This window comes from Equus przewalskii, chromosome 27, assembly GCF_037783145.1.
Source record: "Equus przewalskii isolate Varuska chromosome 27, EquPr2, whole genome shotgun sequence".
NCBI lineage: Eukaryota > Metazoa > Chordata > Mammalia > Perissodactyla > Equidae > Equus > Equus przewalskii.
In genome coordinates this window covers 8,256,623-8,275,501 of record NC_091857.1, presented here as the reverse complement: position 1 = coordinate 8,275,501, position 18,879 = coordinate 8,256,623, and the positions used below count along the sequence as shown (strand labels likewise).

General features: G+C 38.1%; 1 protein-coding gene across 1 annotated transcript in view; it reads right to left on the bottom strand.

The window, feature by feature from the left end:
• The window catches only part of GBE1 (1,4-alpha-glucan branching enzyme 1), a 246,641-nt gene that overhangs the window by 15,649 nt on the left and 212,113 nt on the right, over positions 1-18,879 (bottom strand). Inside the window, exons 13-14 of the mRNA XM_070597715.1 lie at positions 17,122-17,306; positions 15,387-15,517 (exon numbers count right to left, since the gene is read on the bottom strand). Of these exons, the coding sequence (XP_070453816.1) occupies positions 15,387-15,517; positions 17,122-17,306 (316 nt within the window). The remainder of the gene's footprint in view (positions 1-15,386; positions 15,518-17,121; positions 17,307-18,879) is intronic.

Below are 18,879 nucleotides of genomic sequence, written 5' to 3'. Positions count from 1 at the left end.
TAGAAACTGTACAATGCAGAATAGCAATAAAACAAACTTAAAGGATGAGGGGCTCAAATATTATCTACCACATTCATTAATGGATTGCTAGGCTTTTTGAAATGTATTTTCGTGAAAATTATTAGTATATTCTTAGGCATGCTTAATAACACACATCAGCAAATAGCAAATCGAATGTTAATACAAAATATTGAGTACTACATATTTCTAGGCAAATAGGAAAATTATTCTAAATACCTAACAGAATACTTTGACTAACCTAATTAGGAAGTTTTCTTTGTTCTAGAAGATGACATAACTTGAACTAAAAAATGTCATTGTTTCTCAGTGACTCAAGAAAGAATAATAATGAGGAAAGCATGCCCACACTTAAAGAATAATAATGAAAAAGTATGCTCACACTTCCAGCCTAAGCTCCCTCTAAAATTGTTGCTCTTTGTCTGTGCCATTAAGGATTACCCAAAGAAGTTCTAAATTCAATTATTTGATGAAGCAAAAGCAACTATCTAGAAGAGCAAAAGAAGAAATAACAGATCTTTATTCACCTTTTAACCACATATTTTGTCATCAAAATGAGTTTTGACCATGCAGATTCAACATTTCTTACAAACACATTATGCTTTTGAACCCAAAAGAACTTTGACTTAGGCTATAAAGACACACCCCTCCCCAAACTTGCTCTAACACAGCCTTCAATGGAGTCCAACACAATATAGATAAGTGGGAAAGATACTCGGAAACTTCAAAGTCCCTGAAAAATAATGACAATTATAAGTAGTAAGCAAGCATCATCTGCGCCATTTCAGGCAGACAGGCAAAAACAGGAGCAAGTATCCTAAAATAGTAAAATATGGTGGGTGCAGCCAGGGGCTTTGGGGTCCAACAATTACGTTCTAATCCCAGTCCTGCCAATTACCAACTTGTGTCTGCGAGCAAGTTAGTGAATTCCTCGAGGCTCAGTTTCTCGTTGGTAAAACAGAGGTACTGTATCAGAGGCTGCTGTGAGGACGGACTGAAGCAATGCACAGAGGGCTTGACACCGTGCAAACACTGGGACACGTCCTCAAATTATTAGCTGCTGTTTTATTGTCATTATAGACTTTGGACCATTTAAACTACTGTTTTAAGTTATGAAAAATATAAAAGTGGGTCAATTTATTCTCTTACGTTTTACACCCAACTTGGACTCTTCTTTAATGACCTTTATTTCCATTCCCTTCTCCCCACTGTCTTTGTTCTCATTAGAATCGAAACATTTTTCCTGTTATATAAAAACTTTAACATTAAAGCTTAATTAGCACACCCAACTCTTTGAGGACTAGATACTTTCTTTTAAATTTTAAGGTGTTTTTTTTTGTTTAAGGGAAAAATCTCATCGTGTTTCTCAGAAACATTGAGAAGCCTACTCTGAACACCCTCACTGAAAATGAAACACCTCCTTACACCCTCCTGTACCGGCCCTGATTTTTCACCATAGCATTATCAACATGTTATAAAGTTAATTATATTTTCTGCCTTTCTTTGTTAAAATACAATTTCTATAAGGATTTCTGTCTTTTCCCATGCCCCACCCGCTTCCTCCTCACTGCCTAGGACCCAGATCAGATATTTCTGGAGTGGATGTGCCTCTCGTTATTTTCCTATTGTAGTATCCTCCTTGGGGTTTGATCTATGCATGCTTTTGCTAAACTTTAAGAAATAATTTAATACTACTTTGGCTATAAAAACCAACCTTGATTTTCTTGCCTCATTTTATAGAGTTAACATTTCAAATCTGTACAACATAATTTCTAACACAATCCCGTTTCATTATCTGTAAAGTTTTACTTGGATTTTTAAAAAGATTTTTTTCTTTCTTTTTGGAGAAGTCACAATAGTTAAACAAATTCATGTCAGTTTGAAGAAATTAATTCTCAAGTGAATAACTCTGACTGGTATGAGCTCTGGAGATAGACATTTTATATAATTCTTAGTTGAAGTGGATAAGTGATTACAGGTTTACTAAAGTCAGCATATACTCAAAGACTGCAGTATCAACTTGACTGGTTAGCTTTCTCTATACAGATTGAATTTAAGCATAGAACACCCAAATGATTTCTCAAAAATCATATATCTATAAAATAATTTGGCAGGGCCAAATTATGCACCTAGGTATAATATTTTCTACCACTCTACCACCATCTGCCAGTTAAAGACTGAAAACTATATGAACATTAAAATACATAACCATCTGAAAGCTGATTATTTTAGTGTTGGTAGTAGAAATATCCTTTTTTCTTTATTTGAAGTCATAACTCATGAGGAGTAATGTACAGGTAATGTATATTCCTTTTTCTCTTTTAACTTTTAAGGCCAAATAGAAAATTATAATACTTTAGGGCTCACTCAGAGCTTCATGAAGCCAAATGAAGAGACTGAGCTAGCTTCCCATGAAAAACTGTAAAGCAAAGCTTGCAGGCATGTGTACGTGTGTGTGTGTGCGCGTGTAAACACTCGTGCATCATCACTCCCAGTCTTTCCTGAGCACTTCCGGGCACACAGCTCACAACTATTATAATTATACCTAGATTAATAATTGTGATGGAAAAGATTCAAAGTAAACATTTCCTCATAGGCACTAAAAACATAGTGAGAGAGCTTTAAAAACACACACACACATGATTGCTAATAAATATATTTCCCAGGAGTATAATGAATCTAATATAGTAGTTTGCAATCATCTTTAAAACCACCATATTGGTTTAATGTCACCAGGTAGACACGGGAAAGAATTACACAAAGAAAGAGTAGAGCTGCTAAGTTATTTCTGCAAAGTGCGTGTTTGTACAATTCAAAATGAAATCCGCAAATGTTTTGGCTATGGGAGTCAAACATGGAGATGATTTACATAATTCAAATGAGCAAAAATTTTGGCATGTTGTGAATCAAATTCTATGTCGATTTAATTATTTATTTTCATGGTGATTTCACAAATGTGAGTTTTATTTAGACTATCCAATTATTATTAAAATTCCAAAGTGATGAGACTATTGCAGTGATGAGAGAGTTCATCAAATCCACCGAGAGGATTCTCGACAGCCCTTAGGTACGTGTCAGAGGCAGCCAGCAGACAAAATATCACCAGGAATAAGTCTCCTACCACCAAAACTATTAAGGTGAGGAACGCAAATACATACAATTCAATGTTTCTAATATAAATCGACAGGGAAGCTCATCTCCCTCAATCTAAGGCTGTATCTACTGTGTGTGGTTAGAACAAATTAGAACTCATGCTGTAAACCTACACCGGTAACACGGGGCTAGTGTGCAGATCACAACTTCTACACTCAAGGAGGAACACACCCAGCAGTTTAAGAAAGCTGAGGACAGGAGAACTCTTATCTTTCACCTCTCTGTAGTGTTCTTTCCTCTGTTCTAGGGGATGTTTACTCCAAAAACCCTTTTATCCTCTAATATCCTTCAGCACCTATCATGACACTTTCCCAATCAGCAGTTGAAGTTGAATATGCTTAGGTTTATGTCATGGTTTAATAAAATATCTGAGTGGACATCTTTTTCCTTAAAAAATTATTTTACCCTTTTAAGGTAGGTATGTTTCTTTTAAAAATTCTCCATTTGAATTGATCTTTGCTATTGAGTGTCCGAAACCAGGAAAGGATAACACTTCAAAAAAATGCCATTGAGTCAGAGGCACCATTAACTTTTACAAAGAGAAGCAGGGAAAACAAATAAAATTATAAGCAATTAGTAAGACATGCTTTACCTATTTTAATGGCATTTCTACAGGGCAAGAAAGCGATGAACTATCTGGTGCCCAAACGAAAAACTGCTGAACTTAGAGGAACTAGATTAAATCACATTTATTCACTTACTAGGAATATGATCTTGAGAAAGTTATAATCTTCCTGATGTTCATATTTAGGTTGGGGATAAAAATACTTGCCTGATTTGCAGCACTAAAATGATGTGAGGATAAGATGAGTCAATGTCAGTGAAAGCAGGTCAACACTGTGAAGGGTGAGGTAAATTGAACTTACAGTACTAACTAGGAAATCTCTCCCAACCCAGCTATTCGATTTAATTTGAATGGGCTGAACCAGGCCGTGCTAGAGCTCTTCTACCTCTCAAAAATCTGATTCCCTTCTGCCCAGTATTTCCTAACAGTCATTAAGCACCACAAAATTGCACTTGGTGAACAAGGCACAGATCAAGGTAGGAGGGGTGATTCCGGACCACCTTCATGCAGCTGACAGCTGAAGCTACGAGCATGTGTGAGTCACTGAAGGGCAGAGCGCCAGGAAAGAGAGTACATGACTGGACTTGGATCTGAGGGGAAAGGTAACACAAACAGTGGGTGGAGAAGAAAAGAAAATCAAAATAGTGCTGTAGCATATGGAGAAAAGGGCGAGGACGAAAGGTGGGCTGATGGTACAAGAGTGAGGAAGGATTTAGTAGGAGGCGGAAGATGCGTAATTCCAGTACTGTGAAAGGACAAATCGTTTTGTGGTGGAGAACTGGGGAATAGGAAATGAAAAAAGGAGGACAAGAGAATGCGGAACAGAGAGGATTTGTACCCATTCCTCTCATTCTTTCTTTTCCTTCCTTTTATCATCAAATTTCTAGTGCATTTTTTTTTCTCTTTGTTGCTGAGGAAGATTTGCCCTGAGCTAACATCTGTTGCCAATCTTTCTTTCTCTCTCTTTTTTTTTGCTCAAGGAAGATTAGCCCTGAGCTAACATCTGTGCGAATCTTCCTCTATTTTGTATGTGGGTTGCTGACACAGCATGGCTGATGAGTGGTGTAGGTCCATGCCCCTGTGAAGCCAGCTGTTGAAGTGGAATGCGCCAAACTTGACCACTATGCCACAAGGCCAGCCCTCTAGCACACTTTTTGAATGATGATGATGACAGTAGCAATGACCACAGCAGCTAACACTTACTGAGCTCAAACTATGTGCAGGATGCTGTTGCCAAGCCTGTCACATGCATTCACTCATTTAACTCTGATAATTCTATGCGTTGGTGTTTTAAAGATGAGGAGACTAGGAAACAAAATGTTCACTTTCGGGGCTGGCCCAGGGGTGCAGCGGTTAAGTTCTCATGTTCTGCTCCAGCAGCCTAGGGTCCACTGATCCCCAGTACGGACATGGCACCACTCATCAAGTCATGCTGTGGCAGGCATCCCACATGTAAAGTAGAGGAAGATGGGCATGGATGTGAGCTCAGGGCCAGTCTTCCTCAGAAAAAAGAGAAGGATTGGCAGCAGATGTTAGCTCAGGGCTGATCTTCCTCAGAAAAGAAAAAAAAAAGGTCACTTTCATAACACGAGTAAGTGGGAGAGACAGAACTTGAACCCTTGAACTGTCTTAGTCCTAAGCCCGTGCTCTGAGCCACTAACCCAGTAACCAGAGCAGATTCTCCAGGTTCACAAATACAAGAAGCAGAAATACCTGCTACCGCTGTGGCCACACCAGTTACATGAGGCTTCGGGAGATAAAAACGTTAGGGGAAGAGGACAAACTGAAGGAAACAATGTCTCAGAGTCAGAAAAGAACGCTACCACCAGAGAAACTTGTTTTCCTTAGCTGGAAGAAAAAGAAGAGTGTTGGTGGGAAGGTAGGAAAGTGAAAACTGACTATTTCCCTACATAACAAAGGGGAAAAAAATCACAGTAATGTTCATAATTTTACAGACAAAGAAAACAATTCTCTGTTTTAATTAATGTTCGTGGAATAAAATACTCATTGTCTGCCAGTAAAAGGCAACAGGAGCGCACTTCATTAGGTTATCCATTTCTGCAATAACTTTTCAAGATGTCTAAAGAATACTTTTCTTATTCAAAAATCGACACCACATAATTACCAAAAAGAATCACAATTAATTTCACAAACAAATTTTACAAACATAATTGGAATTAATTAGGCATTTTTCCACCCTTAGGCCTAGAGACACTACATTAATAGGATCAGAGATGGTTCTTACACAGGGTTGCAACTGAAGCCACTATTTCCAAGAACACGTCGTTCCCGGCTCTACTTTCTCCACGTCTCTCTGGAGAAACAGACACTCTTCTTTTGGCTGTAGCATCAGTATATTCTTGGGAGCCCTTAAATAATTATGGTGAAGCAGTAATTAGATCACGGCTTAAATTTTTTTTTTGAGGAATATTAGCCCTGAGCTAACATCTGTAGCCAATTCTCCTCTTTTTGCTGAGGAAGACTGGCCCTGAGCTCACATCTGTGTCCATCTTCCTCTACTTTATATGTGGGACGCCTGCCACAGCATGTCTTGCCAAGCGGTGCCATGTCTGCACCCGGGATCCGAACCGGTGAACCCCGGGCTGCCGAAGCGGAATGTGAGAACTTAACTGCTGTGCCACTGGGCCAGCCCCCATCATGGCTTAATTTTAAGAAATTTTCTGGGGTATTCAGGAACCACTTTCACATTTCAATGAAACACTGACCACTTAGTTTGACCCTGTGAGATTCTGAGTTAGAATAGCTTAACAGAAAATAGTGGAAATGGAGCATCTCACTTATAGAAGATCTAAACAGCTTTCTGGTAGGCAGGAGATAGTTACTGGAAAAAGGCTAATTTCTACAAAGATTCAGAAAGAAAAAGCAATTTATTGTTCAATATTAAAAACTTATTTTAGACACAGAATGCTCGATTTAAGAAACATTGGCATCAGATATAAAGGTGACGAATATAATTTATTTTTCATAATGGAAGAGAACATCTGTTTGGGACTGATTAAATAAAGGGCTATTTTAAAAGCAAGGTTAGATATGCAATCTCTCAGGCCAATGTTTTTCACTGTAGATTTCCTTCTTCCATATTTACCATGCTGTTCCCTAGGAAAGGAAAAGGTTCACTAAACGAGATACTGAGTGTAAAGTGCTTGCAGACAGCAAGGCATATAGTAAGTTTGTAATAGATGGTAGATCTTATTAAAACAGTCTGTTCAGCAAATATTCTGACAACAGATTCTAGTATATTAGTTTCAAAGTCTACAAAATTATGATGTATTTTATTGATAATATTTTATCAAGTTTTTCTTTCTACCATTTAATTAAATATCTACTCTAAGGGAAAAGAAATAGATTATAGTAATAGTTTGTGTTTTAATTATTTAATTTTAAACAACGTCAGGGGTTCTTTCATCATTAGGTAGTTGCATCCTCCATCCATCCATCTATCCATCCATCCATCCATCCATCTATCCATCATCCACCCATCCACCCATCCGTCTATCCATTATCCACCCATCCATCCATCCATCTGCCCATCCCTCTATTTTTCATCACTCATCCATCAAGAATTTAGCTTTAAGTTGTGAGTATCTAATCTAGTCTAACTAAAGATATAGTTGCTAATATTCAGGTAAGACTCTCAGTTTTACCATGTATCTTGGAGTCACTTTCCACATAATAGCACTTCTTTTTACAAATTGGTAAAAATGATCACCCTAGACACTGTTTTTCCCCCTTATTAGTGATACAATTATTAGGCAAGATGTACTGTTTTTAAAGGTTAGAATAATGTTTCTGATTTCTTTTTCCCACAGAAGAACAAGAAATAGAGGATAAAAATCTTAACTGAGCTATTGTTAGATGAATTTCTGGAACCAAAGGAGATCATCACTGCACAACTGACCTACAAATCAACGAAACAGAAATGCTGTTGAATATCTCAGAGCACTGAGACACTGAATAGCACTCAGCTATTCACAAAAACCCTAAAACCATTTGTGTGTAGTAAGGGCTTGCTCATTATTCATTAATGCCTATGGTCTTATGAATATATATTAAGTCAATCTAAAAGTGTTACAGCAGTTGCAATATTTTAATCATGCAAAATATTTTTCTTACTTTGTGATTCATCTCCAATTTCTCGGTAGAAACATGAGGCTAAATCATAGGCCTTTTCTTGCTGCTGGAGGGGGGGATATGCGTCTGTCATTACCATTAAATCCCAGGGATTGTTGGACAGTGTTTAACAATGAAAAATGATCAAAAGACCACTTGGTAATGTTTAAAGTATTACTGGCATCTTGAAACTAAAGAAGGCTGACCTAGGCAATGAGTGTACATCCATCCTGAAGCTACAGAATCAAAAGGAGGACCTATATTAAATATGAAATGGTTCATAGGGTTGTCTGTCTCTGTTCACAGAAAGAACAGCATCATTACGTTGCAGCATAAAGTAAAAGCACACAGACACACCCACACACATGTACACATACTCACATACACAAGGAAAAGAAAGATGCTTGCATATATTCAAAGTCACTGTTGTAGATCTTTTCAGAGAAAATCTTACATTTTTAAAAAATTTTTTTACCAAAACATCTATAACCTGGAAAACTAGAAAGCTGAGATGCTCAACGTTTTTAGTCCAGAAATTAACCTTCGCATATAAAATCTTGATAGTGTGGCATTTAGCTAATCCTAAATTAAGTCCTTTGTTTTTATTTGTTGCATAAAGCACAGATTCTGATAAACACCGAGTGTTACATAACCACGCTTCAAACCAACGCGCAGCAACATCTCTGCCTTCAGCGATCACACTTCAGTGAATCATCCAAGTGAGCTCACTTGCTCATTAGAAACTCTGTGTACAGGTTGCAAATGTCAGAGCCTGAATTTACATTTTAAATAGTACATCTTGCAGCAGTTTAATGAAAATATTTCAAAGATCTTGGGTCAAATCCAACTATTTACTCATCTGTTCCCCTAGCTTTAAATATTTTTGGCCTGGATTCACGTATTCTTCACAAACCATACTTTCTGATTACTCCTCTTAATATTTCAACACTGTAACAGTTTGAAACACCATTTGGAAAGGGGGCTGCTATTACACCAGTATTTCCACTCCCACCTCAACAGCATGCTGACAAATAATTTTAAAACATTTGATTCTAGTGTTGTTTATGCTCTCAGAACAATAGATTCTGTGTAAACCAAAGACACCACCTTATAAATAATCTATGAGGACTTAAACTTTAGTCCGAATATTATAGGGTAAACCTCAATTGACAGGATGTATCAGAGGAGTTTAACCATGGACATAGACCCATGAGACATTTATATTCTACTCCAGAATATGGAGAAATCACAATAATCATTTTACCATTTTTTTTCTTATGGAGGATAATAGGGGTCAAGAGGAAGAATTTCTGGGGAAGCATTTGTGGGGGGCGGTGGTGGGGTGCTGATGGAAGTTAGTGGATGAGAGAGAAGCTTGCCTGTGCCATGAATTCGTGTATAGTTTCTCATGCTCTCTCTTCCCCCATAACTGTATCAAAATCATTTTGCACATTTTGGGAATAAGTCATCATCCACAATGCCACTATTGCTCTCACCACAAACCACACATACACACAGGAACAGACAGAAAGAGGCAACACGGTTTAGTGGAAAGAACATGGGCTTTGCAATACACTGCTCGACCTTTATCAGTTGAGTGTTAGAAGGAGGCTAGGCAGTTACTGAAAGGCCTCAGTTTCCTGATCTGTCACAGGAAGCTAATACAACCTACCTTAGAGGGCAGCCAGGAATATTAAACTAGATACTTAATAAAAATGGCTAGCAAACAGAAACCCTCAAAAGAGGTCCTGTAACACCCACACTGTCCCTTACATCACGCAGAATGTGGCATCATCATTTGCGTTATTCAAAATACATCAGAAGGGGCAGTCTGCCCTTGGGGGCTCAGCAGTTTTCCGTTTGAGTCAATGCTGATTTGATATGTTCCAAGTGAAGAGATGTGACAGAAGAAATACAATAACGATTCTGATAATATAAAGGGCATGTGTTTCTTTCTTTCTCTACAGCTAAACAATGTGAAGTCACAAGCAAATATAACACATCAAGAAAACGTATTTCATCTTCCTAAGCATGACATGTGTAAGCTGCCTGCTTACTCGGGATGTTTAGGCCTCAGTCCGCATCACCACATTGCTGTCTACTGTATTAAAGAACGCTGGCCATTAGCACATGGAACAATGGCAGCTGAAAAGAGCAGTGGGAGACGGTGTATGGGCAAAGGGTTTTTGCTGTTTTGTTTTTCATTTTCTAGAATATGGCTGTAGATTCCCTTTGCAGAAACAATACTATGTCCTTGAGAAGTCCCCATGCAGACCATGTTCAAAACCTTAGTGATACAAATCAGACTTCCCCCTTTGCTTTCCAAATGCATCATCTTATTTTGAAGCGATATTTAAAAGCATCCTTAAAGTGTTTCTTCTACCTTGCCTGGCGTTAGCTCCAAGACAGCTCCCCTTACTACAGTTTCTTGGGAAGTCAGTCACCACCTCTTCTCCACAGAGCTGACTGGAAGTTGACATCTTGCTATTTGATATACAGAATATACAGGTTCAAAAAACGGAACTGCCCAAGAATTCAGACATATTTCCTATTGCAGGTTTATATTTCATAGTGACAGAAGTTCAAATGACTTCTTTAGAAACTTTAAATTTGTTCTGGCACCAAATCCTGCTTCCCAGGGAATTAAAAATTTGATGAATTTCTTGACTTGATTAATACATCCAATTTTGCCACTGTGGGTTCTTCACAGTGAAAATCTGTATTCGATTCACTGGCTCAGTAGTTGGAAACACCAATGGCATAGAAGACTTTGGTAAAGTCAGAAAATACAGCATAGAAATCCTAATCTTTTCGTACCTTCTATATCTGAAATAATTCTATAATGCTGAGCTACATTGCCGTTTAAGGGACAAGAATAAAGTCAGAAAGATGAAAGGCCAAAAAGAAATGAGACTTGGAAAATGGTAAGGACAATAAAAAGAACTTTTATAGCTAAGCTTGGAACAACAAGAAGCTGAGAGAATAGGTTTATCTGGGGCTTCTGGAAGATGGTACAATCACAACAGATTAATAACACAAAATTGTTCCGCTCTAGTACGCTTTTATCTTCTCTATTAACAGGTTAGTGGCAAAACCAATATTTTTTTGTTTTAACATTAAATTTGGGATTTTGGGTTAGACTTAACTGAATAAATAAAGAATATGGGAGATATGACATAATGCTAGTATACATAAAAAATATAAAGTTTTTATTTGATGCAAATGCAATATGAGCAGAAAATGTGATAGCTAATGTAACTTTACCTACGTGAAAGAGAACAGTATCAAGACAACGGGAGAAAATGGGGCACTCCACATCGTCCTTGCCAGACGTATCTGGAATAGCGTGCTGTTCGTTCTGGAGACACAACGTGAGAGGAATGTGGATATGCCGGGTGCATTTTGATAAGGGATGCGTGATGGGAAGAGGTCTGGAAAGTGTCACAGGAATCTATTACAGGAATTAGAGGTATTGGTCTGGCAGAGGGAAGACTAGGGTGGTGGTACTGTGAGGAGCATGTTAAATGCCTTCTGATTCAGACAGCTGGCATGAAGAACAGGCATTAGGCCCCATGTACAGAACAAAGGCATTTACATTTAAGGCAATACTTTTACAAATTAAAAACTTTAAATTGCTTACCTTGTGAAATAGTGAGTTCCTAGGACTGGAAAGTGTTCTAAAGATGGTTAGCTATTATCTGTGTAGGAATTTATAGATGGGATTTCTACACTGAACTGGGTCATTGGTGTACAGAATATTGCAAAATCCAGAAAACTTTATAATTCCAAACTAGGAGTTAGGGCTGGCGGTATGAACATAAAGCTAATTAGAAGGCGTGGTTTAAGGTATGTTGGAAATGCTCTCAGGCTCCTCTCCCCTCAAAAAATAATCCTCATTATAAAATAATTATTCCATTAGATATCCAGTCCATTAAGTCTTGCATACTTCTGGTGTATTCAAAGAGACTTATTAAAATGCAAATGTCCTTAGAGGAAGCAATAACACAAGGGAATTAGTTACAGCTTGTTGACAGAAAGACATGAATGAGAAAGGCAGCACGACTAAATGAGGTCCAAGTGGGCATAAGTCTGTAGAGGACAGAATCCTTGTAGTAAAAGAACCAACAATATTTCTTCAAGGTTCTCCTAGAGATCCAAGAGATGACTGAGGCTTCCACTCTGACTTCTATGAAGAGGTGGCCCAGTGTTCCAAGGTGTCTATCATAACTTTTCGTGAGTACAGGTTCTGAAATGGGTCACTAATGTAAACCATCCTGTGTTTATGAAAATAGAGAATTTCTGTGTAATACGTGCCTAAGACATGTAAACAAACTGCTAAATTTCAGAAGACACAATGTGTGGCAAGGTTTATCAAAACCGAACTAGAATTTCATGTACGGTGTAACTTGGTATTACTAAATAAAATTAACTTTTGGGTGGGTTCCACTTAATAAAATATGCCATGTTATTATATATGTTTTTATTGACTAATATGTGTTAAAGTTACATAGGTTTCAGACAGGAGATTAATGTAGCCTGAGCCAAGATTTTTCTCCTAAACATCTTCATTGAAATTCCATGTATTTCCACTTGTCAATGATCCTAAATTAAACTAATATTTTCTCTTGCCCTGGCTGATTACTCCTCCTTGCTTCGCTAATGTCAGAAATAATATCACTGCCGTTCTTCCCATCGTTCAGAGTGAAACCATGTATTTTCTCTTCTGCACCCCATGTCCAAACAAATGCTGAGTTCTTTTACTACAAGAAAGGGCTTCATATACCTCTTTCTATCCAATGCCATTACTTTAGTTCGTGCCCTAATTATCTTTTGTGTGTACTGCAATTTCTCATAATTAATATCTGTACTTCCCACCTCTCTCCTCATGAGAGCTCTCTCACACATTGGGTACATGAGAACTTTTCCTAAAGCACACATTCTTACCAAGCAGCTCCCTCGCTCAAAAAACCTTCAACGACTCACTATGATACTACAGAAAAACGCCTAAACTCATTAATATGGCATTGAAATCTTCTATTATGTGATTGCAATCTATCTTTACAGTTTTATCTCTTAGTAGTTCATTTTATGGTCATCGTTCTCCAATTAATCCATTGTACGGTCCACTATCTAAGGATATTCTATACTTTGCAACAGGTGGAATGGCCTTCCTCAATTCTTTCTCCTATAATTTTATCCATTTCTCAAGGTCCAGGCTTAACGATCTTTTTCTCCATCAATCAATCTCTCTCTCATCTAGGCTTAAAGGTCTTTTCCTTAATCAATCAATCAATCAATCTCTATCATTTATTTATTTACTTTTCTTTCACTTGTCCTCTGTTCCCCCATGGAACATTCCTGTCCCATCCCATCTATTGCATTACACCTTATATCCTCATTTGGTTTTATACATCTCTCCTCCCTCACTTAGAGTCAAGGACAGTGATTAACAAAGACTGCAACAGATCCCAAGTGTTCTGTAAATGTACTTTCCTTTGATTATGTTTTAATTTGATTATCATCAAAATTATATTTTGATTATATTACATTATCAGGAATAAATGATTTAGTCTAGGGGCATTACTTCAGCAGTTTGGAGCTGAGAAGGGTTGCATATGAGTTGCTACTCATCTAGCATTTGTTTGCGTGTCTTCATGGAGATGGTGAGAACATTTGCTTCCTGAACAGCACAGCTCTTTGGTGCAGAGAACCCCGTCACAGTAATTTTGCTCATCTGAGCATTCTCTGTGAACTGAGGCACGGTGGGGCCATTAGTCACAGCCACAGCCTCTGCTCTTCAGTGCTCTGTGGAACAGTGAGCTGCTGCGAGGGGAGAACGGAGGGAACCAGCTCTCACCACCCTCAACGTCACTGAGAGCACAGGGTAGTGGCAGATGCCACAGGCTACTTACTAGACAGCGCTGGCTCTTTCCTCCTCACTGCCAGACAAACACTGGGCAACCACTTCACCGAGGAGTCCACTTCCTGGAGACTCGGGGGTAATTCCTAATTAAGACACTTCTGGTGATACCATTCTCCTTTCTACCAATTTCTCTGGGGATGTGTGACTGAATTCTGGTCAATGGAATACAAAAGGAAATTTGCTAAAGTGACTTCATTCTTGAAAAGATACAAAAAGTAAAATGTTTGCCTTGTGTTGTGTCTGAAGGTGACATTTGGAACCATGGCTGTTGTGTTGCAACTGTAACAGGTGCCAGCCCTTGGACACTGCCAGCCCTGGAAAGTTGAAAGCAGCAAGACAGAAGGAGCCAGGGACCTTGATGATATATTGTCACAGTACCAGGGTCACCCTACCTTGGGGCTTTTATTAGGTGGCAAAATACATTTTCCTTATTGTCTGAGCCAGTTGAACAGGGGGTTTCTCCTACTATAGCTAAGACACCCTGACACAGAGGACCTTGTGTTGGCATCAGGCACGGGCTCAGGTGGCAGACATTAATCACTGTTAGGGCTTCAGGGGAGAAGCACATTATTTCTACTGCCTGCCTAAAAACTTGTGCTGGTTTGTTGCTAGGTCCTGCATCTGTCGCTCTTTCCATGGATCTGGTAAGCTGTAATCTCTTTAAACTACATAGCACGGTCCCTATTGTAACAATTATCAAACTTACAATTACTAATGTTTGCCTTCTTCACTGGTTTAAAAGCTCCATGAGGGCAGTGACTGCATCTGCCAGGAAAATTCCTGTATTTACAGCATCTAGCACAGGGCTGGCACACAGGCGTGCGATAAACAGGTGCTCAGTAAATATCAGTGAAATGCACAAATGAATGAGTAAATGAATTTACAGTCATGAATCACTTAATGACGAGGATAGGTCCTAAGAAATGCATTGTTAGGCGATTTCACCCTTGTTCAAACATCAGAGAGTGTACTTACACAAATCTAGATGGTATAGCCTCCTACACACCTAGGCTCTATGGTACTAATTCTCTGGGACCACTATCATACACGCAGTCTGTCAATGACTGAAATGTCATTTTGCAGCACATGACTGTGTAGAGAACATCAAAAACATTCTCCCTGCTATTTCCTTTGCTTATACCTTCCCTGCCCTGATTTCTGACCAATTCAGGCCTACAAAAGTGAGCTCTGTCCTGCATTTTAGGAGACAGGAGAGAGAAAAAGGAAGGAAACTATCTTTACAGCTACTGTCTGCCCTCTCAGTGCGGAGGGGAAAGGAGACAATTCTCAGACGCAACTTACAAAATATTTTCGTAAAGAAAAACTGCAATCATCTCCTGTATTGCATATTGGATCAAAATATTATTTAAAAAATGTTCAGAATCCTACTTTTTAGAGCCAGAATGAAGTTTAGGATGAATTCAGTATAACCGAGCTGAGCAAAGATTTATCAACCAACTATTTCAAGTCCCTCATTTTTGAGATGAAGAAACTGAGAGCTACTGTCACGACACCAGCATTAGTCTTTCTTAGGCTCTATGATGGAATAAAAAGTTGAATGCAGACAGTCACAGTCATTGGCAACAAAAAGGATATTTCCCTGGCAATGTCGTTCCGACTCTGTAATTGGTGTAGCTCTTGCTTGGATGGAAGTTGAAAATAAAAAGAAGAGCTGCTCTCTCAAAAGCGATGACCTTATTGCCTTCATGCTTTTCACTCACAAATGCCTGCAAGAATTAACACATATATTATATTTAAATATAATATATTGCTGTTAGAAGTAAATTATTTACAAAAAAGTTGTTTTTGTTTATTAATAGCCTTGTTAGTTATTAAGCCAAAAATGAAAATGCCAGCACGTTACATTTTTGAATATGTTGCAATTCTGCCATATCAAACTCTAAGCCAAGAACAGTCTCAAAAACTGCTAAAAGAGTATGAAAATCTCACCAGCCACTTGCCAACTTCAAACTAAGCACAAAGCACTAGTGTTGTGGCTTAGGTTTTAAGTAAAAACATGGTACCTGTGGCTACAGACAAAGTGTTTGTGTGTATGTTTATGTACTTATAAGCGAATTTTCTTTAAGACTTTTCTTTTAGTCCCCAGATTAACGAGGTAAGGTACATAAAATTACTTTTCAAAATATAATGTAACATTGTTATCATATGAGAGTTCTGAAGTTGTAGTTATCTTAAAAACTTTACATAGTTGCACAACTTCGTCAGATACAAGGGCAACTTAAAGTCTTCTACTATATTCACACATATGCCTAATCAAAGAGAAGGTCTGAAAAGACAAGATACCATCCACAAGCTCTCTTATTTGGTACACCATGTTTTATAGTGGGGGTGAGGAGCCTCTGCTGTTGGGCACCGCCCTCTGCCAGGCCCAGCGTTGAGAGGACTCATTTCCATGCACATCAGCATCACCACTCTTGGTAATTTTGAAATGTGAACCACGGCTCCGGCGTAAACAGCACGCCTTTTGGTATTCAACACTGTCCCTATTGAAAAGGAGCATCGTTTTGCTCCCTCTCCTGGAAATAGCATTACTAATAAATGTGATTAGGGCATTCGTGTCATGTAGCCAATCTTACTGAATATATAAGCACCTTTGTTCAACCATTAAAAGAAAAAAATCAGAGACAGAAAAGTAAAAACACATCAACAGTAATTTCAAACAACACCAGTAAAAAGCAAATGGATTATAAGTAACACATACTATATGCTAATTTTTGCAAGAGGAAAAAAAGAAGCCTGTATAAAATTTGCACCTGTTAATTACATTTTCTAAAACTTATTGAAAATGGACACGTTAATTCCAGAGGAGAGTCAGGCTCATGAAAAATACAAAACAGCATGCAGGTATAATGGCATCTATTGAAATGACAAGTTAGAGACCAGTAAAGGAAGGAAAAAAAGGAACAAAGAAATCTACATGTTGTCAAAGTCGTTTCTTTATGGCAGCATAATTATTTATATAAAGAAAAACAGTCAAAACAATTAAGATGTTTCCACAGCAATTTTCAAAATGGATTCCATGCAGAGCTTTTTGTCATTTATTTTAACCAAATGAAACAAAAATTACTAAATTTAAACAACAACAACAAGCTAACCAGGAAAGTAAGCAGGGCATTATGTTTAAGACTTTCATTATCTATTGGGGAGACTTCAGCGACATGTTTTGACAACCTGAAGTGTGTCACAGGGTACCACACGCTGAATAATAAAGTGATGTTTAAAAGATCTGCATACAGATTTACGTGGATTGCCATTCGAAGCATGTACAACATTGGTGACTAAAACATAACATTCAGAGGAAAGAGCTTACCTGGGGAGCGGAAAGCCAACCACATCTTTCTTCCAATTTATTCATATCCCTGTCAAAGTTATTTAGGAACTTGTAGCGAAGAAGGTCATCATCAGTTAAATGAAACTGCCTTCTGGCATAATGGTAGCTCTCATTATTCCCCTTTCTTGGGAAGTCTAGCCATTCCGGATGCCCAAATTCATTACCTGCATTAAAAACAAATATACCTCCCACTCAGTAATATTCACATTGCTTACTAAGATAACTCAATAATTATATGTTTTGAAGCCCTTAAAATCCAATTTAGGTTACAATTTACTACAGCTGTGCCCTGTAAATGATGTACAAACCTGGGTCAGAAACGGCACAGTCTAACACAAAGAGTACCGCCCACGTCTGGATCCAGGTCCGGTTTCAGCCTGGACACGTTTCTCCCCTATTGCGTGCCTCATTCCCTCAGGCACAAACTGAGAACAGTTATCTCTGTCATCCTTGCTCCATCTCCGAAATAATCTCTGAAGTCTCTGAGTAATTTCCGAGATCTCTATTTCCGCAATCTCCGAAATCTGTACATTGCTTTACAATTTCCAAAGGCTTTGTGGTGTACATTATTTTTTCAACCTCAGAGGGACTCTGTATTATATCCATTTCATAGATGAGAACTCCAGAGCTCTGGGCAGTTAAGAGATTTGCCCAGCCTCACACAGAGAATAAATGGAAAGCAACCACTAAAATTCAGTTCTTTTGATTAAAATGCAAAAGTTTTAATGAAGTTCTTTCTACCTCATCACATTAGGCAAGTACATTTTAAACTTCAAGTGCTACAGAGACCCAAGTCATCACTCTCATTATTCATTTTCCCTATTTCTTTCTCAGATCTATGTGTTACCATTAGATGTGCATCTTTAATTTTAATTTGTGTCTGCGTGGGTATGTGTGTGTATAGCTGGGACACTTGGTTGGGAATCCACTTAAATATTATTTCTCATTATAATGATGAGAACCAGAAACCCAATACACTTGAAAATAAAATAAAATAATAAGACATACATATTCTTCATTCTGAAAATAAAATTTAAGTATTAGTCATCTAATAGATTGGCTCCTATTGTTTTCCCCAAGTTGGATTTCTCCTTTACAGCTTCTTCTTTTCTTCTAAAAGTTACATGCTACTTGCCAAAATTTACTTTCATTTACCACTTTAACACTAATTTTCTAAGCTACAAATTTCTCTTTTGAATTAGAAAGTACCAATACAGGAGGATCCTATTTTAAAGAAATGAGTAAATTAATATTGCAATAAATGAAAACTAATAAGCTAGGATGTAATTCAAAGTGATTTATCGTGGAGCTGCTTCAAACGGTAAACTCTGCTAAGGAGCGCTGCAATTTATATTTAACTTTTCAGGGCCACAGTCATCAAAATAAAAATAACAGCCAAACAAATATGTCCATAGTAGTGTCATAAAAATCAAAACGTCTGCAAACATTTTGCTAAATTCTAATATTGCCATCTAAATAATATTTTTTATAATGTCGCCTGCTATGTGACAGAGGAGGGAACCAGATTTCTGACTCTGTGGGCCTTTATTTACTATGAAATGCCTTAAAGTGACAAGGGACCTCCCTCTGCTACACTTTGGAGTCCTGCCTGGGTCTCGAGCCTGATTCATATCAGTCCATGGTGCAGCCACGGCATAGCCTGTTCCATCATCCACTCAACTGGCAAAATGATGCGCCTCCAGAATTGTAGTGAAGCACGTTCTTTACCGATAATGA